The 26623-nt window shown below is 47.5% G+C and overlaps 1 protein-coding gene across 2 annotated transcripts; it reads right to left on the reverse strand.

Moving 5' to 3' along the window:
- Positions 1 to 1103: 1103 nt before the first annotated feature.
- Positions 1104 to 20223, reverse strand: UBAC1 (UBA domain containing 1). Of its 2 annotated transcripts, none has more exons than XM_065035566.1 (10): positions 19918 to 20223; positions 16262 to 16382; positions 14413 to 14486; positions 13427 to 13534; positions 12721 to 12823; positions 11906 to 12014; positions 9579 to 9810; positions 8544 to 8630; positions 7825 to 7963; positions 1104 to 5615 (listed from the first exon to the last, which is right to left on the reverse strand). In XM_065035566.1, exons 1-10 carry the CDS (start codon positions 20053 to 20055, stop codon positions 5500 to 5502), a joined length of 1227 nt encoding a protein of 408 aa, XP_064891638.1. In that variant the 5' UTR covers positions 20056 to 20223; the 3' UTR covers positions 1104 to 5499. The 2 variants fall into 2 exon arrangements, with proteins under 2 accessions (XP_064891638.1, XP_064891637.1); XM_065035565.1 differs by having other exon boundaries at positions 12721 to 12838.
- Positions 20224 to 26623: the final 6400 nt, after the last annotated feature.

Raw genomic sequence — 26623 nt, forward strand, 5'->3', positions numbered from 1 at the left:
TCCAGACCCGACCGACACCACGCCAATTACAACCCAGCCCATCACTCAGCTAGCACTTTTCAGTTTTTAAGGTGTGGATTTCTGCCCAGACCTGCTGTACCAGTTTAGGTTCAGAAGTACCATTATCTAATGATACACCACAAGCTGCTTTAGGGATTTTTTGTTGTTTTAATTTAGTGGAGAGCTGGACCTTTGAATTGTCCTGCTGCCTGTTGCTGATCTGTGCATTAAAGGAAACATGAGTTAGGGGCCAGCTGGCACCAAGAGAACACCTGCATTTACCACCACCACGTTTAAAAACCTGCACTGAACAAGCGTTCAGATGCCTCTCATGCTAATCCTCCGTCTTTGAGAGGATGCAATGAAAATGACTCTGAATGACTCTGTAACACTTGAACAAACAGGCTGCTGGCAGGCGCTCCTCCGTGCCCTCAACGTTGTGTGAAAATGCTAATAACCCCACCTCCTCGTTAGAGAAACCGCCTCACGCCTTTACACGCTGCAGCAGCTGCCGCGCACACGTGGGCAGGACTTGGCGCTTCCCGGCTCCTTCCCAAAGCGCCGGCATCGGCATCACCTGCGCCGGCATTCTGGTTTCACCACGTGAGCTGCTCGTCCCACCACAGCTCCGGCTGCCGTTCGCTCCAGCTGGTTCCCTTCACCAGGGTTCCCCTGGTGTGGAATAAAAGGCTTCCAATTTATCACTCAACCACCATCGACATAAATCCCTCTCCAACAGCATCAGCCCATGACAGGGGGTGGCCCAATCTCACCTCGTGCAGCTCTTGCAATGAGAGTTAGACTTGTCCTGGAAAACAGGGAAATAACTTCCAGTTGGCAAAACCGCCTCTTAGAACAGGATTCTCTGCACAGATTTCATTATAGGTTTCTTGGCCAACTCTCGAAATATCTTATTTTCAGAAGAACAATTCTAGCAGTCTGTACATACAAGGAGCATTCATAGAATCATATGAACCATAGATAGGAGCTGAGAAGGGACCTCCAGGATCACCCGGTCCGACCTCTCTTGGCCAGAGCGCAGTTTAGAGAACACCTGGATGCATAAACCTCTGCCGGTCCCGAAAATGAGGTTTCAGAACACCTTGTAATAAATCAAAAAACTTTATTTTTGAGATATATTATAAATTTACAACACACGTAACATCAGTGTCTTGTGTGTGCGAGCAGGTTTGGAGCTCAGCGTTCATTCTGGTCTCATTCCTGGGTCTGACTTCTCCACACGCTACAGGCACATAATGATTTCAGTCTGAACAGATGGCTTTGCCTAAAACCTCAAGAATACCCTTCAGGAGACAACAGCAACCGCTTAAAAGGGTAACAAATTAGTAGCATTTCCTGTTTGGGTTTTGATTGCTTGTTTTTGCCTCGGGGACAAAACCTGCGGGTTTTCCCACTCAGGGAGAGGTCGGGGACCCACTCGTGTCCAGAATGAACCCTGAATTCCACAGGCTCCGTGACGTCCACCCTAGTTAAGCTTCATGAAGTTAATGTTACATCTGAGGAACAGCTGTGCATGCCACACGCCAGTGTCACGTCAAAATCATCATACGCTGGGCCTAATTATTTAACACACAGGTGAAATGAAAAGTGTTCGCTCAGTACCTTGCAATGTCATTTTACCAGTGCTGCCCCGTGCTAAGTGCTGGATAGGCAAATCACATTCTTGTACAGTTCATTAAATGATGATAAAAAATATGCAAATTAAAAATCTCTACAAGCCTCTGTTACCTGCTGCAACAAAGACACTTTGTTTTGTGGGGCTTAGTTGAAATACGACCCAAATTCTTCCCTCTCCCCAGAGCATAATACAAAACTATACCCAAATTCAGTAAGAATTAGATGCATTTACATTTATTGACGTCCACATGCCGCAAACAGGGTCTGTGTTGAAGATCTTCAAACCTAGGGCGAGGTGTCCTTAAAAACCCCTTTTGTTAAACCTACGTGTCAGATGCGGGTGAGAACAACCACCATGAGAGCACGTTCACAGACAGATACAGACACCCGCTCGCTTGCTGTGTCCTCTGCGGGCAGGTGGGGACGGTCACCCCGTCCCAGAGCACCACGACCCCTGTCACCCCCGTCCCACAGCACCACGACCCCACAGGAGAACAATGAGCCCAGGGAGGAGGACACAGCCAGTGGTTTGCTGATGTCTCAAAGCACAAGGACCTACGATGGGATGGAAACACGCAGCTGCAAGTGCTGCTATGCTGCTAGCTGATAAAAATGCTATTTATTAAAAGTAGAAATGTGGGGTATTTACTTTTCAAAACACTCGCTATCCTGGGTACGCTGCTTTCGTAAAATCGCCACTGAAGCAGAGACCACCGGTAACCTCCGTCTCTTCCACAGGGAACATCTGCTGACAGCGTTCCGATACATTCGTTTGCTGCAATGCTTATTTAAACAACTTCCAAAATACATTAAAACATCCTCAGCCCATGAAGCACAATACCTAAAACAAAAAGAAATAAATTGTAACAGTCCCAACTAAAAAGGATTTAAATAACCACTTGAATGTTTCTTGGATATGAAGACAAATCTCCAGAAGCCAAGTTTCTGGGGCAGGTCCGTGACAGTGGCTGCGAGCAGCCAACAGCGGGAACGAGCCGGAGTTTTGGGGCTCTTGCAGAGCAAATCTCGCACCATCCCCAGAGCAGGAGCGCGCTGCTGCTGCTTTGGGAACCGCGCACGTTCATTTTCCAGCTGCACGGAGGACGGAATCGTCCCTGAAACGGTGTAAAGATCAGCAAACTCTGCAGCAGCTGGGTAATCTGCTGTGACCGTGTCCGGAGGGACAAAGCGGCCTTGGAGGAAGACTCAGCACTGCTCACAAGGAGAGACGGGGCAGCAGGGGGACCAGACACCAGGGGTTTCTCAGGACGGCTCCGCAAGCTCAGGCTCTCGGGTCAGGACAATCAAGGTCCAAGGTGTAAAGCGGCCACTGGCACTTCTTTTTTCCAAATACAAACCCTTTAGCTGCATCCCCCTATCTGGAGAGCATAAATATGAAGCCCTGAGAACAAACATCCATATAGTACATTTCTGTTTAAAATATCAGTGTTTTGGTGACAAAATTATAAGTTACATACATTTAAATAAATAACTAGTCAGCTTTCAAGAGTCACGTAACATCAAAAGGCAGAAGATTGTATCAACCGATGGGGCAAAGAGCTGGAACTGCAAGAAACAGTCACTGCGCCCTATGAGCCACCCAGAGCCCCATTTACTTCTTGATTTCCCAGATTGCCAAATATTCCCTTGACCATGTTATAAGACACCTAAATATGACACGTCTTTGCTAGTTATAACCTCAACAGCGCAGGACTGGAACCTGAAAATCCACACTTGTACGAGTAGTTCTTCCTCACAAAAGCATTACTGAACTCAACAGAAGCATTTCAACGAGCCGCCACGTTCTTCTAAGACCAAGACTGCAACCAAAGAATCTATTTGCTAAGTCTGAACGGATCCTGATTAATTCAGAAGCCAAAAAATCCCCACGAAACTAGAGGTGAGTTTTTCCCGGCTTTGTCTTCTAAAAAACCCTCATTAAAAGGAACATTCACAGGAATCCTGGTTGGCTAGAGAGGGACATGTGCCTCTAACATTAAGAGCTTCAAGTAGTAGCATCTTCTGGTAGTATTAGTGGCAAAAAGCTTCAGGGAGTAAGAAAAAATAAGGACAAAATAACCAAAACCTTTCAGAGCACCACAACATTCAGTCACAGCTGCTCATGAGCGGTCGTGCTGAACTCGCTGGGCTGCAGGATCAGGTTCCTGCCTGTTACACTCAGAGGCAGCATCTCTCTGAAGCCTGGCGTTTCTAAACATGGAAGTAAATATTCCAGCAGTCATGAAGTGTGAAGCTTAATGTAAAATTACAGGTAACAAAAAACCCAAATCCTGGGATAGTAAGTCAAGATAAAATCTCATGCTGATTTGATTTCCCCGCCCTTCACGTTAATTATGTGAAATTGGCAACTTCAGTGCTTTGACTGCACAACAGCCCAGGTTGGATGCCAAGTTCAGGCCAAAACTTGTCGTAGGGTTTCGGGTTGCATCTTGTTGTATTTTTGTTTAAAAAGCCAACCGCACACACAAAAATCCCACACTTAGAGGTGACTCACGGAGCTACTCAGGGTCCATACGTGACACAAACCTTCGTGCTATTTAGGGACAGGGTCTCCAGCTGGTTACTCTGCATTTTGGAGAGACAGATCTTGCCCAACCCGCCCTTCCAAAACACAGCAGCCATGGCAGGGATCGTGACAGATGTCAATCCTATTTCATTCATTTGAAAATCAAAATCATTTTCATTCCAACTTTAAAAAGTAACATCTGCAGAGCCATAAAAAACAGCTGGATATTCAGAGCGAGTTCTGCTCCTAAAAGCTCCCAACTCCTGTCTGAAATCTCAAGTCAGTCTTCTGACAAAATAGGAAAGACGCAACCTGACATCCTGGGTATTTCCAAGGTAAAAATAAGTGTTAAAAAACCCACTTCTACCTCAAATAAGATAATAATTTCAAGCGTGCTTTTAAATATGTCAAACAAGATAAAAACCGAAGCGGTTCTGCTTCTTTACAGACCACCAATGAAAAATCCATGCAAAGGAGTTGCTTTTTTGTAAACAGTTTGAAACAAAGTCAAACTCCACGGGTCTCCCTTTCCAAAACCGTGCACATGAAAATGGAAAAAAAACACTATGTGAATATATCCCTCCTTGTGCGAGGATACGGCGGAGTATGAACTGCAGCCTACTTGACAATCCAAGTCCTGTCGAGACAGAGACGCCGCATCTTTAACGCGGCGACAGAGCATCTCCTGCAAGCACAACCGCTGCGGGACTGCAACGACACTAACGCGGAGAAGAAATAGGAAAAAGTGATGCTATTTATTAAAAGACTTCCATCTCTGAATCATTCTCTTTAAATTATAACGCAAGATAAACAAGTTTGGATAGAAATGTGTTTGCTCTCCCAATATTTGGACTTTAAAAAAACCATTTCCTAAGAATTCATTTTTAAAAAAATTATAGTTTGATATAGTCATAAATTAATACTGTATGGAGATGATTAATATCCTATGCTAGTGGTCAGCGACCTTTTGTAAACACCAGCCAGACACTAGCAAATCTGGCTAGAAAACCACCGTCACAGGCTTTTTGAACAAGCATTGTCATATTTCTTCCCAACAATCAGATTCCTGTTTTCACAAAACCTTTTCCTATTTTTTTTTAATATACTTTATTTTAAACCTAACACCTGAAAACATAAACGAGTCTTCAAACCTCTTCCACTAACACTAAATCCACAAGGCAATGAACTTCAGTTGGCCGTAACTACATAAGCTCTGGTGCCAGTGGCCCCCTCGGGCAGGACCTGCCCCCTCCCCAAACGGCCCGTGCGCCCTCCCGGTGAGGAGGGGGTGGCAGGGGGACAGTCGGAAGCGGCACCGTGACCGGCGCTCCCCTCTACGTGCGGTTCAGCGTCTGGAAGATTCGCGAGATCTGTAGCATGACGGGCCCCGTTTCGGGATCGTTCATCCACTGAGTGCTGTTCAAGGGGTTTTCAAGCATGTCCTCAAAGGCTGCCAAGAGATGGAAATTGCAACACAATTAGTCCTTCAGTCAGCAAATGCTTTCATGTTTGGAGTGTTCAGCTACAGGACAGTTAGAAACAGCTGTAGCTCAAGGGCTGTGGGCAAGAATCGCCCCAAATCAGGAGGAACACGCACCAAACATTGACCCGTTGCACCCCTCAGTCTCCGCAGAGCGCGATGGGACAGGCTGTTGCGCTTTCTCCATTCCTCAGCATTTAATTCACTGCAGATGGACGGTGATTAAATACTCAGCCTGGATTACAGTCCATCTTACAGAAGCCCAAGGACGTGGGTTTGAGGAGCTAAAGCCTCGGCAGATGTCTGCACGCAGCAGCAGGAACACGCTCTGCAGTTCACCCACGTACGCAAGCCCAGCTTAGAACTGGGTCGTCTCCTGCAGGAAGGCTCTTCTGATCCAAGATTGTCCACATCCCAGCCTAGATTCCTTAACGGCCAGTTCTGGCACCAGTATCATCCTCTCCCTGGTGCTTCACCAAGTCAGCTCACAGAAAGCACCACCGGCCTTTGCTGCACTTTGCTTGTCCCACGGCTACTCCCTCAACATCTCGGAAGAGAAAACTAAGGCAGCAGAACAAGAAGCGGATATGCCAAAGGCGACATGGAAACAAGCAGCAGAGCCAGCAGAAGTGTAGCCCCTTAATTCACCCAATCCCAGAGCTCTAGCATTTTGTTCTTTCTATATGCAGTTGTCTTCATAATGAGACAGCTACTGCAAGAGCTAAGCTGCAAATCTGGCAGAAGAACAGTTTGGGCAACAATTTATAAGCCTTATGACAGACACTGAGCTGGACTACCGGACACTTGGAGCAGTCGTCATGGAGCAGGACAAAAAAAGCAGTGGCACATCTGACCTATTCAGGAGTCACCAAAATGTCAGTGCTGTGAGAGCAACACCAACCACAGTGTTTGTGTTTTCCCAGGAGCGTTAGTGTACAAAGCTCCGGCTGACATTAGTGGGAGCTGTAAGCACCCAGCACCTCCGAAAGGCTCAGCGTTAATACCTTGCTCAAGGTCATGCAGCATTCCTACAGAAAAGCCCGGAATAAAGTACAGATCTCGCCTTCCACCACTTCATTCTTCTACAGAATCAGAAGCTTAGAAGTAAAGATTTATCAACATTCTGTAAGTATCCCACTAAATGAAAACATCCACTATTAAAATCTGTGACATCAGCAATTTGCAGATGTATCATTAGGAATATATTCTCTGATGTTCATCCAAGCTTTCCAAGTGCATATAGCAGCATTTCATCTTCTATTTATATTTTGAGCTGCAGTATGGAACCCTCGGAAATGAAGAGACCATTTGTTCAGAAATCAGAGAGGGAAAGTTCTGCTCTTGAATTATTTAAAGGCTTGCAAACTCTCCTAATTACATTTAAAGCAGTATTTTTAAAAGCTCTCTCGAAAGCGTTGCGCATACACCCTTTATTTAAAAGCATTGCTTCAAGTAAATTTCGTAGCCAAAGGCTAAGTGCAAAACTTTTGAGACATGTCACAGAGCCAATGTCATGGTTTTGTATCGTCCTCCAGTGTCAGAGAGACCAATTCATCAGAGATTTATGTTTCCCTGGCAGGCCCATCAGCTGGGGAATCATTGTGCTCGCAGCCCTCCTGACCACGAGCACACAGGCCTTATTCAGAGCCAAAATCCAAGCAAGGGGAAGCGTATTCTCAGTTATCTCAACTCTGCTAGGCAAGGCCTTAGCTCAGGCTCTTCCACAAGTTATCTGCCACCTCAATGACCAGGCCTCAGCACACAGTGAGCTGCACAGCCTTGTTTTTCCTGTGAAATAATCAGAGTTCTAGACAGACATTCCTGATCTTTCCCCCTGTGGCCACAGGGAACACACAAAAGATCCTCTAAATCCACAACAGCGTTGCAGCCAGCAGTTATTAAAGTTCTGAGTTCAGCAAGTGTAATCCAGTAGCCTGGGGAATTAGTATCATCCTGGGCTAGCCCAAAGTTCTGTTCTGGGTTTAGCTGAGTTGTGGTATGAAGCAAACAAACCAACCGGCTGCTGAAAGTGAGGAAAAGGGTACAGAGCTGCAACCACCCCGAAAGTGCTGTCATCATCCAGCCTCTGCTCCTATTTGCTGGCAACAGAGACTGTGTATATATCTATATATAAAAGACACCTACACACACACAGATCAGGTACCCAAGCAGGACTTACCTAGTAGAGTTTTTGGGTTGGTCAGCCCTAACTGTACCACTGGGTTTTCTAAGATGGCTTGGAAGAGAGGGCTGTTGGTGTCGATGCCTTTATCCAGGTCCTCTGGAGAAGGTTTTCTGTCTCCCAGCAGCCATTCACACTGCAAGAAATCACCAGGCACAACACATTTCATGATTGCTCCCATTAGAATGAAAGTGTCTCAAAAGTTCTGACAATGTGGCATGTTAAAATTATTTTCCCAGCCAGCACTGGATGATTAAGAAGAAGAGATTCCTTGGCTGTCAGCTGTGCCCATGTCATTTTCCATAACATATCCACTAGCAGGGGACTAACAGGTCTTTGAAATCATCACACTACATAGCTTGGATCTCTTGCTTGATCCTGCTGTTCTTTCACTGGTTATACCTTTTCCTTTCTCATGGCAGCATAATCTTTTGCAGACTCTGGTGAGGGTGTTTCTCAAAAGCTTTTTGAAAATCCACCTATGCTGTCCCAACCAGATCAGCCTCAACCTCACGCCTGCTGAGCTCCTCTAAAGTCTAAAACCTTTGTATTCTAGTTGTGTATCTAATTTGAAAGAGGCACAAAATATATAGAGCTCATTTCATCTCCAGTAACTGTTGAGCTTTATGACAGATCAAAACATCAATTCAATGACGAAAAGAATCAGTTGAACAGACTATTATGGCAATAAAGAACAGAAATGACATTGTACTCACGGCCGCATTTTGCTGGTTGTTGTTTACTCTGAGTGCATCCACCACTTCTTTTTCATCAAACCCCATCTCCATCAGGGCAATGACAGCCTGTATCAGATTTGTACCGCTTAATAAAGGTAATGTTTAAAACAGAAATGAGAACAATCACATCCTTCCACCTTCTGCATAGGAGCTTTTTGTGGGGTAAAAACCCTCGTTGTTCCCATTTGTAGACCACTAAGGGATCTCACCTACAAACTTTTCCAATAACCTATAGCAAAAGTGCATTATTATGGAAGAATAAGACTAAGGAGCAAAGGTAGTTTCTGTCCTCAGCCCTGAAAGCTGAAAGCAAGGCAACGAGCAAGCACACCTGGGGCAGAAAGCACAAGAACAGGACAGAAACACCTCATTTCAGAACTTTTCTCACAAAGTTTTTGTTCACATCTCACTGACAGATCAAACTACACGTTCATTTATAGTTCTATTCACTCAAGGAACGGTTAGTTGTAAAAGCAAAGTGTTGGATTCTAAAGAGCACCTCCTGGTGAGTTTCCAGGGTGATAACAACACATATTTTCACTTCAGCTAATACTGTATTCCCAAAAAAAACAAAAAAAAAAGCTAACTTCTGCATTTTCTGCAATAATTAAAATCTGGTGATGTTTCTCTTTGCCCCCTAAATACAGTAGAGCTCTTCTGTCCTTTTCTACAGCAAAAGGACCTACTCCTGTCCTGCAACCCTTCCTTCCCAGCCAGCAGTGCCAGGAGCCTGCCAGCTCATTCCAGTTCCATCAGTTAATTCTCAGGTGCAGAAATAAGTGTGTCAGTAATTTAGATACTGTTATCTGAAACAGTGGTGCATTAATTAGGTAATATCCATTTCAGCAACCTGAATTTAAACAGTCCCCAAAGACTTCCACTAAAATACTGTCAAGCCAGCATAATACGTATCTACCCAGGTGTCCCATTTCATTTATTAACTAATGGATTCCACGGTGCCCACACAGTCCCTTCCAATCCCAACAGTTACACCGCGAGATAAGCGGCACGTACTCGTGGGTCTGGACGAAACTCTCTTTTCCTCCGGATCTTCTTGAATATTTCTGTCAGCTCATCCTTGGCCTCCTCCTCACCCGCTTCTGAACTGGGCCCCGCAGTCGCTTCAGCGGAGGCTGCACCAGCTTCGGCTGCGGCTTCTGAGGGAGCCTGGCCTGGCAGCGGAGCATCCACAGCGGGGTCATCTGCGTGTTCTATCAGCCACTCCATGGCCTGTGTCACCGACATACTGGAAACAAATCAAAACACAGGCATGAGAAACACTCCGATGTACAGCAGTGTTCAACATATATTTGCCTTTCACAGTATCACACAGTATCACAGTATGTTTGGGATTGGAAGGGACCTCAAAAGCTCATCCAGTCCAATCCCCCTGCTGGAGCAGGAACGCCCAGGTGAGGTTACACAGGAACATGTCCAGGTGGGTTGGAATGTCTGCAGAGAAGGAGACTCCACAACCCCCTGGGCAGCCTGGGCCAGGCTCTGCCACCCTCACTGAGAAGAAGTTTTTTCTCAAATTTAAGCGGAACCTCTTGTGTTCCAGCTTGATCCCATTACCCCTTGTCCTATCATTGTTTGCCACCGAGAAGAGCCTGGCTCCATCCTCATGGCACTCACCCTTTATATATTTATAAACATTAATGAGGTCCCCCCTTAGTCTCCTCTTCTCCAAACTAAAGAGCCCCAGCTCCCTCAGCCTTTCTTCATAAGGGAGATGCTCCACACCCTTCAGCATCTTTGTTGCCCTACGCTGGACTCTCTCCAGCAGTTCCCTGTCCTTCTGGAACTGAGGGGCCCACAACTGGACACAATATTCCAGATGTGGTCTCACCAGGGCAGAGCAGAGGGGCAGGAGAACCTCTCTGACCTACTGACCACCCCCTTCTAACCCACCCCAGGTACCATTGGCTTCCTGGCGACAAGGGCCCAGTGCTGGCTCATGGTCATCCTGTTGTCCACCAGGACCCCCAGGTCCCTTTTCCCTACACTGCTCTCTAATATGTAATTTCCCAACCTATACTGGAACCTGGGGTTGTTCCTGCCCAGATGCAGGACTCTACACTTTCCCTTGTTAAATTTCATTAGGTTATTCCCCGCCCAACTCTCCAGCCTGTCCAGGTCCCGCTGGATGGCAGCACAGCCTTCTTTGCATTTATTCCCATGGATACTGACTTGCAGGTTAATTAGTACCTGAAAGGTCATAAATAATAAATAAATCTCAGAGCACCTGAATTCCCTGTGCATTCAGGGCACCGCAATCACCTCCAAGGCCACAAAGCCAGAGGAACGAAGTCCAACTTGGACAGCTGCAACCCAGATTTCTAAAGGCACTTCTGAGGGAGTCACCTTATTCTCCACATCATCTGCTTTATCTCACACCGAACACCGGCTATTTGCAACTGTCAACAAAACCGCAAACAAAGCATGTTCCAAATTTACATGGAACAAGATGCAATCTGCTCTGTTGCTGCTTAAGGAGAATCCTCTCAGACATCCACCCAGTGGCCAAGAAATGCCATTAGCAACACAAGAAGGAAAGAGGGTGAAAAACATTGTATGTGCACAACATGCCTGGAGCAAGAGCAAAACTGAACACAGGCAGCTGCACTTGGACATGTACTGGTCTGTTCTTCCTCTACTCCCCACTTCAGAAGATATCTGGGATCCCTCAAAGGAGACATTTGACACACAGGAATTATTCCATGTTCACAGAAAGCCTTTGCCTATTTGGCTTTTCAGTTACAACATGAAAGATACCGGGGGAGAAAATCTTTCTGAGCAACAAGGGACAGACACCGGAAAAGTGCAGCTGGAATATGTTGTGGATTCTCCATCACTAGAAAATTGAGAATGGCTTAACAAACCCCTCTCAGGGGTACAGCTGATTCTTCTTAGGGCATAGCAACAGTAAGAAAACAGGAGGTAACATAGTTCTTGTTATCTGGACTCCACAATATTCTTGGAATGTTTTTAAAACATCAGCACAAAGCATTTTTCTACAGCTGAAAGCCCAGTGTGGATGGGTTAGGTTTGCTTTTTTTTCCTCTGTAAAATCTGAATTTTAAAGCAGAAGAAAATGTGAGTTTAATGCTTGGAAACAGCGCCAGCCTTGCAAACCGCAGACCAGAGCAAGTCCAGTGCGGTTCCCCTTCTTCGTGCCATCCGCACCCGTGCGCCGCCCGAGGCGGTGCTGCTCTTGGAGGAAATGCTGTTTCCAACCCAGTTTTAGGTGACCCACATAAGGAGACTTCAGAAAATAAAAATGCAAATTATTGTTTTAACCACACCAAGTCATTTCCAGGCAGCACGCTGAGTACACTTACTGATTTAATCGAAGGGCTTTGACAGCTCTGCTTTCTGGAAACCCCATTTCTGTGAGCTGTCGCAGAGCTATCTCATCCACTCTGTCTTCCTCATCCTCATCCAGCATGGCTACACATACACAAACAAAACAACGTTCAGATTGACTTCAACCTAAAATCAAATCCTTTCTCAATGGAATGGCACATGTTAAGTTGAAACCCTATTCTTCTCTTCCATCCCTTCTTTTGTTCCTGCCCCGAACTTGCCATCTCATCATTTAATTTGCTGCGTTCAGCTTGTTTCGGCTCAGATAGATTCTTCCAGGACAAAGACTTTGCCCGGATGTGTTCAAGATGTCAAATAAAAGACAGCTAACTCTCACGCGACCGTGGCATTTCCACGTCAGTAAATACACAGCAGATTCTAGATAAATGATAAATAGATATTCAGTGAAAGTAAGCTGGATCTGGTCATAGCAGATCTCAAGGGCAAGCGCTCCCCACAAAATGAATTAACAGCTACACTTTCTCCTCATTTTACTATCTCCTTGTGCATTTTCACCTACTCTTTACTATCTCTAAAGCTCAAGTCGTCAAGTTTTCAAATCTTTTCGCTACTACTGATTCTATTTTTTAAAACGGAACTTCTCGTCCATCCCAAAGGCAGCTTATACATTAACAAGTTTTATACAACAAGGCGGAATCTTTGCCATGAAGTTTGTAGCAGCTTTGCTGTTACACCAAGGTCTGGCCTTCCCACTGCGAGCCCACTCCTCTGCTATGGAAGCAAACAAGTTCCCAGAACTGAACTAGTAACTACAAAGATATCTTCATACCATTTGCCTTCTTAAATAGTTCAACTGCATCTGGGTTCAGCGCCAGCAATTTCTGTGCGACTTCTATCAGAGACACTAAGATCTTCCGGAGCTCTGTCTGGAACTGCAAGAAAGGAAACTGTCAAAACATTTAGACGGGAAGTTACCAGCCGTCATTAACTCTTAACAGATCTATTGTTAGTATCTCAGCAGTAGTCTGGCCCCTGTACAGCAAGTTGCTTTGTTAGGGCTTTATTTTCCTTGTTTATTCTCTCAAGAAGTACTGGTCCTTTCCTGTGAAGTGCTGCACATACATAGCACTGTTGAAGACACAATTAGAAACATTACAGGCTAGCAGTATTCAATCACTGAAGTCAGAATTTGACTAATTTCTCTTTTCAAAACCACAGGAAAAAAAAATCTGCAAACATCTGAACTATTTAAGACTGAAGAAATAAACCCTCCTAATTTCACATTTGCCATAGCTTGAATATGTTTAATGAGGCTTTCCCGTGGACAAACAATACATTTAATGTCGTAACTTAGAGTGTTTTATTATCACTAAATAGTATTACCTGTGTCTGCATCTTAAGCTATTTTAATATTCATTATATAAATTTGAATTTCTCTTAAAGACTGTCGTATTCGTATGTAAGAGAAAAGATTATACAAGATAAAAGCCTATTCAGCTGTTAGCGTGCAAGTTAAAGCCAAGTCTAATACTTACGTCCCTCATGTTGTGATGGGCCACGGTGCGATCTACATTGCGAGAGGGCAGATTTGCAGTTGCTTTGAGAATGGCATCCTTATCGGGAGCCTTCTGCTCTTGTTTCCTCTGAAGGACAGGAAACATGGTCAGGTTTCATAAGCCATTATCCACAGAACAGAGAACACAGCCCAGAGCAGTTTCAGGCTCTTCACCAAGGCACCAAGCAGCACTCTGGAACTTGCAACTGAGAAACAGCAGCCTGGCAGCACAGGGGATTAATAACGCAAGGATCATTTTGCAATTATGGAGCAAATCTGGACCTGTCGGGTTGCCCCACTTTCAGTCCTTACACCTATTTCTGTTCTCTAAAGATGCAGGAAAATTCCAGTAGAAAGAGGGAAAGTGATGTATCAAATATGTTGCGACAACACAGAGACACCTCGGAATTCAGAATGTTGAGCACAATTATTGCTTGAAGTGTTTATGCCATAACATCAACTGCAGTAGCGCTTGTGCATAAGCATCACCCTGGGCATCACTGACCCTCAGGAATACCTATATTCCAATAAAATACATTAAAAAAAAGAAGAGCAGTGTGACAACACTTCAGCTCTATAAATCTGCTTAAAGGGGACAAGCCACACACAGAGACAGAAGACAGTGTACCAGCAGATCTACATATTCCTATTAGCTTTTCAGAGACAAAAGCACTTGCTGAACTAAGCTTATGCAGTTATCAGACACTCGTTGAAAAGTCAAATCTATACCCCTTCCAGAGAGTGTATCTGCACGTCTTATTCTAAGGCAAATGTTCTCACGATCAAAATAAAAAATGTAATATCAGCTTTCTCCAAGTTTGGAAGGAACACAAAATAACTTCCCTAGAATTGATCTGCCTGCATTTGCCTCTACAGACAAAAAGAGTAGACCATAGTAATCCTTCTGCAGCTCATTAATAAAGCAGTTAATCAAAATGCCCAAGTCAAGAGGTCTTTCAAACTCACCTTCTCCTCTGCTGACACATCTGCCATTTTGGGGAGGGGAGGTGGTGCACGCTTCTTTATTAAAAGCAAGACATCTAGAAAGAGAACGATACCGAAATACGTTAGAAAATAACATGAAAACAATTCTTCTAAGATACCTCACAAATGCAAGTTTTCCTGGAGATGAACTTTGTACTAATACCACTGCAGCACCAGAGCTTTCTCACACTTTAAAACCTCCCCTTCAGTATCTGCAGTTCCTTAGCGCACAATGAATTTAAAACATGGTTCATTATTACACTTTGTTGCTAGTTTCTTCTCATACACCGTAAAAGAAAATGTATTAGAGGCTCCTGTTGTCTCGTACACTAATATTACAGCAACTGGCTCACCATAATAAGAATGTGTCAGCATCTGCAGTGCTTCCCTGAGAAGGAAGCAGGAAGGACAGGCCACGGGTGGGGTTTGGTCTAAGCTGGGGTCTTCCAGCTGCAGCAAGGCAGCAGGGCAAACAAGTCTCAGATACCCCCCCACGACCTGGCACAAGCGCGTTTTGGGCTTTTAAAGCTAAGTTTCCCCTTACAAGGCACCTTTTTCTGGATATCGCATGATGCTTTACAACTTTCTAGCACCTCAGTTACTACCATGTACTATCTACAAGTGGAAAGATGCAGACACACCACTCAAAGCCCCAAACAGGCCAGCAGCTGCAGCCCTCCAGCCGGGTACGGCTTGACGTGCAGTTTCTAGCCCATTGCATTAAGCAGGTAAGAAGCAAACGAAGCGTGCTCTGCACAACAAGTTTCCTTGGTCTGGCTCAGCACATAACAGCTGGTGAAAGCCGTTAACCCTCCTGTGTCCAGCTGATCAGAACACAAAAGGACCCACGTGCTGACTCCTGGCTGCCCCGTGCAGCCAGCCAGGGCCACCAGCTGTCGGCTGCGATCTGGTGTCCCCGCCAAGCGAGGCACGGGGACGGCAGAGCTCGCTGCGGAGCCAAGAGGCTTTGCACCACAGCTTGCTCCGGCCACATGGTTAATTCTGCTTAGCTCTGCAAACTGCAATTCAAAACTCTGCAGGAGCCGGCGCCTCGCCTAGAAATAATACACCAACCATCAGCAAAACGCTGCCCCTCGCCTCTGCCTCGGGTGGCACTTCCCGGCTCCTGTTCGGTTCCAAAGGTGACAGGTGATGCTGCCTTAGGAGAGAGACCAAACCGCTCGTGGTCACAGCGGCCGATCTCCAGCCTGCATGAGCTCAGGCAAAAGCCCAGGAATTCCAGTCCTGCTGAGTTTCTGGCTCAGACAACATTTCAGGCTACAGCCAGCCTGCTTCTCCTTCTGCACCACTGCCCCTGAGCTCCAGAACGGGCCATTAGCTTAAGCTGTCTAGTAAAAACTGACTCCAGCTACCATCTTTAGGTCTTCTTTTGTTTCACGTTAATCCTCTACACCTTTGAAGTCCAGGAGCAAATACATACCTCACATACCCTACTGAAGTCAGTGACACGATAGTGTGGTCAATTCCGACCTATATTTGCAGAGGACAGAGTGAGATCTGAACTGCAGACACTCAGATGCACCTCAGCAACCGTCCTGCTGCCTGAGCTGGAGACCTCAAGAAACCCCCCAAGAGCACTGGGTTTTCTGTCTGTGAATACTCAGCCATGTTCACTATTTTTTTTATCATTTTGGAACATAAATGCTGCCCTGAGGGCTTTTTTCCTCTTCCTTTTTTGCCACCTTATTAGCTTCCTATGTCAAAGCAGAGTGTAGATATTAAAACGGTTACAATTTGGAACTCGCCAAATAGTTAAATACAATCTCATGTTTCCAGGCTGACAGGATTTAAAAAACCCAGCCAATCTCACCTCTGTCCTGGATGTTTTCCTCCAACACTGTTTTTGTGTCTGTCAGCACCTTCTCAGAAGTAGCATGTATCAACTTATGGTGTGTCACAGTTTTTGGATCCTCCAAGCTCCCAGGTACACACTGCAGAAGACAATAAATACCGAAGATCAGAAGACAGAAATAATCCTACGGCACGAATCGCTGCACTTTGCATTTAAGAATCTCCACATATCAACTGGGTCATCATTTACCGACTTCTTAAGTAACAGCACAATATGCAGAGACCAGGCACAGGATGTATTTTATCAAAGAAACTGAGGGTTGAATTGTGCTGTAACGACACCGACTGCAGTAGGTTCTACCTGCAGATCCAAGCTCCTGGCTGGGAAGAATAATCAAAAGGAAGGATTCTAACTTTTCTTCCTTGATGCTGCTAAATTAATAGCTACATTTAAGTTCCAACTTACTATGATGCTCTAAAAATCTTCTTTAAACAGCTTGTTTCAAAGATGCGACGTTACAGCCCAATCGCACCTTGTTTCACGCTGAAGTCAAGAGGTTTGGCTGCAGGAGCCCAAGCTGGGATCCTGCTGAAAGTGCTGAACAGAAGTTACATTCACAACTTCTCTTCCCAAACATAAATAATCAACATATAGATGATTTTTTCAAATATGAATATTGTGCTCAATTCCTTATTACAATTCTAAATTGTATGCCAATTAATTCACACATCCTGATAAAACAAAGAGCATGTACATACAGAGACCTTGAACTGACTCATCTCCGCACCAGAGCGGATCCCAGAACCAACGACAGAGTTCAAGAACATTACATCAGTGCATCTAGAGGCTTCTAATTTGTTTGAGTGGGAAAAAAGCATAGTGGTTGCAACTCCAAAAAGGCAAAATTAAAAATAACAACCTACCAAACCCAAAAATTTGATGCTGCTGTTCTTGCCACAAAATAGGACACTTCATACTGACCTCACCTGCTCTGCTCCCAGAAAAAGGCTTTTAATGACACTTCTTGCAATACACATTCCTACCAAGCAGAAAAGTATTCAGCCCCCAGGTAACAGAGCCATCTCCAAAGCCCCGTGAAACCAGCGCTTCACTTGGCTGTAGCATTTAGTCCTGTTCCTCATCATCTGTGTTACCAGGATCCCTTTTAGTCCATCATCACCTTTTCTGTTGCGGTTGCATCTGCTGGCAGACTCAGCTACCTGCTCTTTTTCCAAACACAGCGCCCTTGTTTTTAACAGGGATCTTCAGGTCCTCATCTGAACTTCTGTGCACACTGAGGAGAGAATATTTGAGTCCTGCTTTGTATAACAGGAGCCTCTTACTAATCCTTCAGCATATTAACTGCTGAACAAACGCCAAGGAACACATTAAAGCCCCAAAGCAGCTGGGAGCACCTCCTGTAATCGATCTGATAAGTTCCCCAAAATGGGAAAGAGTGCACCACTGGAATAGCTCCTCTGAACAAGCTCAAAATATTACTGCTACAGATCCTGAGAGTCAGAGCCCAAGAGGAAGAACTCAAAAACAGGATCTGGGAGGTGTATATTTGGGATGGGACCTATTATGTTTTTTTTTACCCCTAAGAGGTCAAGCGATTAAACTACTGGGAGGTGGCTTTTTTTGCTCATCTGTAACAAGAAAAGCCCACCAAAACACAAACAAATAACAAAAAACAACCCCAAAACATAATATTCAGGAAAAAGGAAGACCTAAAGAGCAACTCTGAAGAGATCAGTAAGGATTTGAATGTTATGGAGGGAAAATCGGATGCTTTCCTAGTTCAAGACTCTCACAAGTACCATCTTCCTCTGCCTCCCAAAAGAATGATTTCAAATACTTCAGGGAACACAATAATCAGCATCTCACACAAGACGGCTGCATAAATCATCCCAAGGTGCTATCAAGCCTCATTGTAACACCCCCATGATCAGGAGTCATAATTTTTCCATTTCTATTTTTTCCCCTCCATAAAACTATACATTACCCATAACGGTTATGCAAATCCACACCATTAGCAGAAGGCAGCAGAGAATGAAATCAAACATTGCGCCAAGTTATCAACTGTCTTCCGCCCCGACTCGTACTGCAGTGCAAGCTACTATTCAATTAAGCTTCCTGATAATTAAAGGCCTTTCAGTTCTGCACATCTACATGTAATTATTACCCCACTGCTCCAGCAGCATTTGCACCACCTTTGTGCTTCAGCAGCGGCACTGAAAAGGGACAAGAGGGGAGCACCAGGTTCCTTCCAGGAATAGAAGAGCATGGGGGGCCCTGCACCCAGAACAGCACCCCCATTTTCCTCCAGAAGGATCACACCCACCTCAGGAGAAGCCAATCCAAACACAGCCCTTCTCATCCCTAAATCAAAAAGCCCTTATAAAGACTACGGGACAAGAACAAGCGTGTGCTGTGACCTGTTGTTCCCAGGGGCTCCAGCTGAGAGCAAAGGAGCCGCAGGTCCGAGGCAGCGGGCACTGGGCTGCCCTTACCTCACAGTGCGCTCCTTTGAAAAAGAAAACCTCTTATACCCTTCAAATAAGAATTAAGTAATTAATATCACAGGTATATTCTCCTATTGCAGCTGATTTGGGGGAAAAAGAATCTTTGCAACACTCGGAAGACAAAACCCACTATTCAGTGTGATTTAGAAAACTGCACTCGCAGAGGTGGGAGTGGAGGCTCCTGCTTTTACCACTCAAAAGTTATGCGTCTCTCAGCAAGAAATTCAGTGGGTTCTGAGTTAAGCTGCCAGATCACGCTGTGCTGGTTCCAGAACGACAGACTTTATGCCAGCCCTGGTCATGGGTCACAACCTTGCAGGCTGTTGTTGTCAATCAGCGTTTTGCTTGAAAGTAAAACGCTGTCATGGCAAACCTTCAAAATTCAGTCCAATAGTTTTGAAACCACTGGTTTCAGCGTTCAACACCCACAAACACACCAGTGGTAACTGAGCGCAGGAGCACAAAGAGCCTGTGTTTTCCAGCTCAACCTCTACAGACTGTGTCTATGCATTTTCACACATTTTCTCTTCCAGACTGCAATGAGTAACTCACCCTTCGGACACATCCATTAAGATCTTACTGCTCAGAGCACCCAGAGAGCATTTGAAGAGTTTATTATCCCCCCCGGAACACCCCACCAGCTACTGTGCCAACCAAGGGCAAGGCTGCGCTAAGACTTTCTCCTCCACAGTTAAAACTTCCCTTGTTTGACCTTAAATACAAACAAGAAACAAACCGGGCTATAATTATAGAACTTTTGATGGGAAATCATCAGAAGCCAGGTCAGCAGTTCACAGAGCGCACGCAGGAGCTGGTGATCGCTAGTGGTCTCTAACGCTACAGGAAAACACACGCCAAATCCCACAAGTAAAGGTTGCAAAGTGATTTCCCTGCAAATCCTCCTTTTCCAACACATAAAACTCTCAAACTGGCATTTTCAACCTATACGGAACAAGAACACAGAAACACTTGTTTACTTCAGCTATTTTTTTGTCCTTTTGGAAGATGTTTTTCTTCCCACGGGGACTTGCCTGCCCTTTCCCCCAGCCGCGATTTTCCCCCCCCACGACCGCACACACGCGAGGGCTCCCCGGGGGCACAGGGAGCAGCCCCAGCCCTGGGGACAGGACGGGACACCCGGTTCCTTACGTGCTTCAGGCACCGCTCCTTCAGCTTCTCCACCGTGGTGTCCTCGGGAACCTCCTCCAGCCACTCGGCGCCCTCCATGGTGCACACATGGAGCCTCAGCACCTTCCCCGCGAAGATCTTCTCCTCCTGCACGAACATCGTCCCGGGCTCCGCCGCCTCCGGCCCCTGCTTCACCGGGCACCGCCGGGCCCCGCGCTACCGCCCGCCCATGAAGGTGACCCCGCCAGGCCCGAGGGGAGCGGCGAGCCCGGCCAGGCCGCGCTGGGAGAGGGGGAGCTCGGAGGGTCGCGGCCGCCCCGCCCGGCCCCGCCGCCCCGTCCCGTCCCGTCCCGTCCCGGCGCCGCCGCCCCGTCACCGCCCCGCCGGCCCCTCCAAGGGGACAGGCCAGCTCCCGCGGCCGCCGGAACCGGAAAGGGCGCTGCGCCGCGGTGCATGCTGGGAGCTGTAGTTTTCTGCCGCTGCGCCGGAAGTGAAGGCGGCAGCGGCCGCGGGCGGCGGTGGGATCGTTTACCCCTGGGTTCCCCGGGGTGTTTCAGCGGTCGTTAACGGCTCCGCGGCGGGCGGGGCGGGGTGGCTTCAAAAAGTAGAATAATTTATTAAAATGTGTTTTTGCAGTGCATTGTGGGACTCGCCCCCCCCGCCCCGGAGCACTGTGGGAGGTGTAGTTCCGCCGCGGTGCACGCCGGGAGTTGTAGTCCGGGCCGCCGAGGCGCCTCCCGCCAGCGCCGGGCAGAGGGACGGGCCGGGGGACACGGCGACGTCCCGGCCGCCGGTAGAGGGGGACCGAGAGCTGCCGGCGGCGCCCGGGCGCGGCAGGAGGGCGGGAAAGGGGCCAAAGCCGCTCCCGGGATCGGCCCCACGGCCACGGGGCAGCGGCCGCTGGCAGCCGAGGAGGTGATGGGCAGTGACACCGTGTGTCCGGGGCTGTGACACAGAACCGCAGAATGTCAGGGGTTGAAGGGATCTGGAAAGCTCATCCAGTGCAATCCCCCCATGGAGCAGGAACACCCAGATGAGGTTACACAGGAAGGTGTCCAGGCGGGTTGGAATGTCTGCACAGAAGGAGACTCCACAACCCCCTGGGCAGCCTGGGCCAGGCTCTGCCACCCTCACCAGGAAGTTGTTTCTTCTCAAATATAAGTGGAACCTCTTGTGTTCCAGTTTGAACCCATTACCCCTTGTCCTGTCACTGGTTGTCACCGAGAAGAGCCTGGCTCCATCCTCATGACACTCCCCCTTTAGATATCTGTAAACATTAATGAGTCCCCCCTCAGTCTCCTCTTGTCCAGCTCCAGAGCCCCAGCTCCCTCAGCCTTTCCTCACACGGGAGATGCTCCACTCCCTTCAGCATCTTGGTGGCTGCGCTGGACTCTCTGCAGCAGTTCCCTGTCCTGCTGGAACTGAGGGGGCCACAACTGGACACAATATTCCAGGTGTGGTCTCCCCAGGGCAGAGCAGAGGGGCAGGAGAACCTCTCTGACCTACTGACCACCCCCTTCTAACCCACCCCAGGTACCATTGGCTTCCTGGCCACAAGGGCCCAGCGCTTGCTCAGTCTGTCTGTCCATCTCTGTGATTCCCTGCCTGTCTCCCACCTTTTCCAGATGCCCCCAGGTGCTGCCGGCTGTGGAGATTCATTTCCCAGGGTAAAAAAATGACATTTCAGACCAATCCACACCCAAACGCTGGTCACACACTTTTTGCACTTTATACATGCTCCATGTGCTTTGACACGTTTTCCCTTCCCGGGTTATCACTGGTGGTTTTCTGGTGTTAAATGCACTGTTGAAGGGGGCTTGAAATGAAAGAAGGGCTCTGCAGCTGTAGCTGCTGGGGTTTGATGTGAGTATTAAATGAAACTGTACTTGTCGAGAAAATACAAGGAATATGTCATCATTTCACCTCTGAGCGCTGTGATACTCACGTTACACAGTCTGGAGTTGGCTGAGTGGCAGCCAAACTCCCTGGAAGAAATAAATTCAGACAGACTGATCAGACTCAGAGACAATAAAGGTAATAAAGTGTTAGGTGAGAAAGAGCTGAGTGCTCCAGAGAGCCACAATTCAATCCCATCAAAACACAGATGGAGTTTTGCGTTGTCAAAAGCAGCAAGTTCTGCTGAAGCCCCAGCCCAGGAGCCTCTCTGGGGGTCTGTACATTGACATCACACTGTGCTGGGGTCAAACCAGAGATTTTCTTTCCTTTTTCCCAAGATGCATAGAAATCCCATCCCTTTCTGTGCCCACGGCTGGTGCGTCGGGCTCAGACACTGGCTCCCAGAGCCCACGAGAGGGAGCAAATTCCCCCTTATCAGAGTCTCTGCCACCAGCAGCTCCTTTTGGGGACAAACGGGGTGACTTTCCCCGCTCCACCAGCGAGGCCCTGGGGCTGTGGGGCATCCCAGGGCTGACCCCAGGGGACAGCAGTGGGGTGACCCCAAGTCCTGCTGGGGTGCTGGGTGCTCTGCCTAGCAACAATCACACTTTTCCCCCCAATTACTTGTGTTATTTGCAACTTTTCCTGCTTCACAAGGAGAGCTGGAAGTGCGGACGCCGACTCGGGAAGACAAAACCCTCAGTGACCCCGGCAGCCTCTGTCTCTGCGGGGAAAAGCAATGATAAAGTTTTAGGAGATATTTTAAAACAGCAAAGGAACATTGGGTGATTTCACAGCCAGCCAAATTCAGTCATGTTCTCAGCGTTACCCAGCCACAAATGGGCTCTTCGCAGTCGCTACTGCGAGTAGAGGCAATATTTGGAGATTAATCTGTGGCTGAGGCAGGAAGAAAAAGGAGATTTCTGCTCTCTGGCTGTGTCTTGCGTCGAAACAGTGCTTGCCTAACACAAGTGGAATACTTTATTTTCATGCTTTGAATGCAGCTCCTGTGTGCTTGATAAAATGTACCCATAAAATTGCAAATACGAGGCCATTTGACTACTGATGGCTAATGCATCATAACGGCTAAGGAAATGCGAGCATTTACAAATACCCCATTTAAACATCGGGCATTACCTCTGTTACTCGCGCTATAGCAGAATAAATAAACAATATGTGTGTATTATGTTAATATTCTCCAAAGTCAGAAGAATAAGTGCACAATGTGTTACTTGCTTTTTTTACGACTGATCCATTATGGCCAGAGAGACCGACGTGTGAGTGAGAAAAGGGGGAAACCAAGAGCTCTTTCCTTTTGATGAACCGTTCCTTTTGTTTTACATCTCCGGGTGAATTCTCTTCCATGGTTGCATCTCTCAGCAGGAACCTCCTGCGTTACTGAGAGTGAGGAAAGTGGTTGCAAAACTCTGTTGATTTGATGATTGCAGGCGTTGGCCTGGGGGATAACCCGATTTTTTGGGGGGGGAAGGAAGCAGAGGAGGGGGAAGCGCAGGTTGGGCTGGTTTCTTCTGCCACAAGGACTCAGGGAAATCCACACCAAGGACCTTCCAGCAACCCCATAATCTCTTTGAAATTGTCTGAGAGTGGGAGGAATAAAAGAGGGTGAAAATGATGCCCCCCTCCCCAGCTTTTCCTGGGCAATCTCAGAATTTATTGAGACAGCTCCGGTGGGACGCTACATCATGTCACCCAAGACTTGAGTATCGACTCCTTTCCTGCTGCTGCTGAACGAAGAAATATGATAGCGGGAGGGATAATGAAGCAGACATGTTTGCTTCAAATCAAACCCATCCTCTCCCACGATGGGATAAAAGGGTGAAGAACTTCCCCTTTGCGATATTTTTCTCAGTAATGTGTTTTGACAATTTAATTTAGAAGTCATAGAGTAGCGAAGACAAAGTCACCCGGTGGGTGGACATCGGCGAGTTCAGTTGCCGTTGTGATGAATTGGTGATAGTACAGAGATGACAAAACAACGCAGGGGGACAAGGAGGAGGCTGGCAGCGCCGCTGGCAACACGCACACGATAAATTGAACACTACACTTCATCCAGGGTCTTCAATAGCCCCAGGCATCCCCATATAATCTATGAATTGCAATTAGCATTTTATTATGGCTCATGCACGAGCCGCGTCCCTATCGCTTGGGTTCAGGTTTTGCAAGAGTTGCAGAGTAAAGTTTTGGTCAGTTTAAAGTTCCTATTTATTTAAATTAAAGTAATAAACATGCTCAAGAGGTTGGTTTCCTCTTTTGAAGCCGCAGAGATTGAGAGTGTGGGTTTCTTGCAGAGGCTTCTTGGGGTGCTGGCTCTTGTCCTGATGCTTCGAGGCCCATGGATCCCAGACTCATCTCCCTTTTCCTGAGACACGGAAACTTCTGTCTCTTGCCCTTTAGTGACTGTCCCAGGGTGACAGAGGAGGAGCAAAGAGCTTCTCCTGGTCCCCTCTCCATCCCAGCTGGGGAAGCATCTTCCCCTTCCCTGCAAACAGAGGCTCGTCTTAAAAAACTTCCTAAAAAGAGTATGTTAAATTGGAAAATGGACAAACTTGTGGGCAATATCTATCAGGCACCCAGGACCCCCCTGCCCTGTCCTGCTTCGCCCACAGCAGCTGATGCCCCCGTGCAGACACACGGAGCTGCGGCACAATTTACCTCCAGCATCACTCCGAAAGGCCCCTGACTGTGCGCCAAACGACTCTGTAGGTTGTTATAAATATACAAAGCTTTTTGTGGGGATATTCATGAAATTCTATCACCGCTTACCCTGGCTGGTAATGGCCTTGTTTATGTATGGGCTCTATACCTGGCTTTGCAGCCTCTCCAAACACAATTCTATTACAGTGTTTAACTGCTCTATCAGCGCAGCACTTAGTGCTCTCTGCTTCCCCGCACGGCTCCGCAACGGCCAGCCGAGGTATTAGCGCCCCAGTTTGGGAGCATTCAAAAGCAACTTCAAATCTCACGATGTCTTTATTTTAAAATTCATGGAATTTCTAAGTACCAGCTTCTAAGCCATGACCGCATAGTCGTTTTATTTCTTAAACAGCCTTTTCTTTCCTCCCTCCTTCCCCCCACCAGCTCCGTGGGTGCTGGTCCCTGCCCATCCCACCGCAGGGACCCCCAGCACCCCCTGCTCCCCACTGGCTGTTTCCTCCCTGAGAGCAGCCGCAGGGCAGCTCTGCCCACACAGCATCACTATAGGGGGTCACTCTGGGGCTTTGGGGGCAGCGTGGGGCAGGTGAACCCCCGTGTCCTCCCCGAGGAGCAGCAGCCAGAGCAACAAAGGGGCAAAAGAGAATTAGAAACCAGGGGAGTATTTAAAAGGATGCGGCGGTACCTGTGCGGGGAGGGCGGCAGAATCAGTGGCAGTGCTGGGGGGCAGCGGTGGAAATCACCCTCCGAATCCTCCCTTACGACCAGCATTTTGCCTTTTGGTGCCGCATGGATCCAGTTCACAGATTTCTTTCCTAAAAGGAGAAGGAAAAACCTTTCAACTTCATGTTTAAAGTCCCGCTTCCCACCTGTGCTGGCAGAGAACCACGAATGCCCACGAATGCCCACGAACGCCACGTCCACCCGCCGCTGCCATCAGGGCCGGGTCACCTGCGACCGTCACCGCGGTGTCCGGGCGGCAGGAGGCAGCCGGGAGGATTCGCCACCTCTTTCCAGCTGACGGAGTTTTCTAGTTTCCTCATACATTTTGGCAGAATGTCACAATTTAATTGTTGGAAACAAGAGCAGGAAATATTAGCAGCACCGGCACAATAGGATTTTAATTTAGCTTCAGGATAGAAATGGGGCTCTAGCAGAGCGCCGGGCTCCAGCATCGCCTGCGAGTACCAGGAGCCTGGAGTTCACCTAATAGTTTGCACAACTGGGGTAATTCTATAGGGATGCGAGAGGCTTAATTGGGCTCATGCTTAAACATCCTCGTAATGCGAGGCACACTGCGTGCGCCGAGCATTATTATTAAACAGCCCATTTCACTTTTTAATGATCATTTTGGATCACCGTAACAGTGATCAGCAACTAATCCTGGACAAATAAACATCTGTCTTCAGTGTTCCCACAGCTGGGGCCGCCGCTGGGCTCTAAGCCTGGCCAGGGTGGGGGTATAGTTGTGTCCCCAGCCCCATGGGAGCCCCACATGTCCCCCCCTCCACCTGGGGGAGCTCAGAGGTCAGGGTGAGTCCTCAGCACCAGGTACCCTTTGGGACATCGACGTCGGTCCCAAACGCCACCCGGCTGCGCTCGCAGGAGGAGTCAGCGCCCGCCTTGACATTGAGGTAAAATATGGGGCACCACTAAATTATTCAGTTGGTGAGAGGGGCTCTCAGGATGGTGTGTTGCTCTTCTGCAGAGTAATTAATAGTCTTTAGATTAAATATGAAATCATTCCTAGTCATTAATAATTTAGCCGCAGCGTGGCGATCTTTAGAGAGCAGCAGCACTTCATATTCTTCTCAAGTACGTTGCCTGAAACGCTTTGGGGGAAGCCGGCCGCCCTTTCATCCGTCTCAATTACAATTGCTGGCTGCTCATTTCCTTCTTGAACATTGTTTTGTGAAGGTGTAAAACTCTTCCGCTCCCACTTTTCCTAAGCTGGTGCTTAATAGCATCAGCAATGTCCTGGAAAGGAGAGGCTGGTGCTCTCCACCAGCGGGGATCTCCATCAGCGCAAACCCCCGATGATTCCCCCTGCCCGAGCCCTGGCAGGTGCCGTAAGAGCTTCTGGGTTGGATTCTGCTCAAATGCGGCTTCCACCATCCTCAACGTGGGACCCAAGAGGCGTCTGAACGTGGCTTCGGTC

The sequence above is a fragment of the Columba livia genome, chromosome 19 (assembly GCF_036013475.1).
Source record: "Columba livia isolate bColLiv1 breed racing homer chromosome 19, bColLiv1.pat.W.v2, whole genome shotgun sequence".
Taxonomy (NCBI): domain Eukaryota; kingdom Metazoa; phylum Chordata; class Aves; order Columbiformes; family Columbidae; genus Columba; species Columba livia.

What these genes read in the sequence shown, in the direction of transcription:
- UBAC1 (XM_065035565.1), bottom strand. Translation starts at nt 20,055, where the DNA reads ATGTTCGTGCAGGAGGAGAAGATCTTCGCGGGGAAGGTGCTGAGGCTC. An exon ending in ACTATTTAAGAAGGCAAATG is followed by an intron (nt 12,015 to 12,720) that starts GTATGAAGATAT and finishes GTGTATGTGTAG; the next exon opens with CCATGCTGGATGAGGATGAG. An exon ending in AAAGCCCTTCGATTAAATCA is followed by an intron (nt 9,811 to 11,905) that starts GTAAGTGTACTC and finishes ATTTGTTTCCAG; the next exon opens with TATGTCGGTGACACAGGCCA.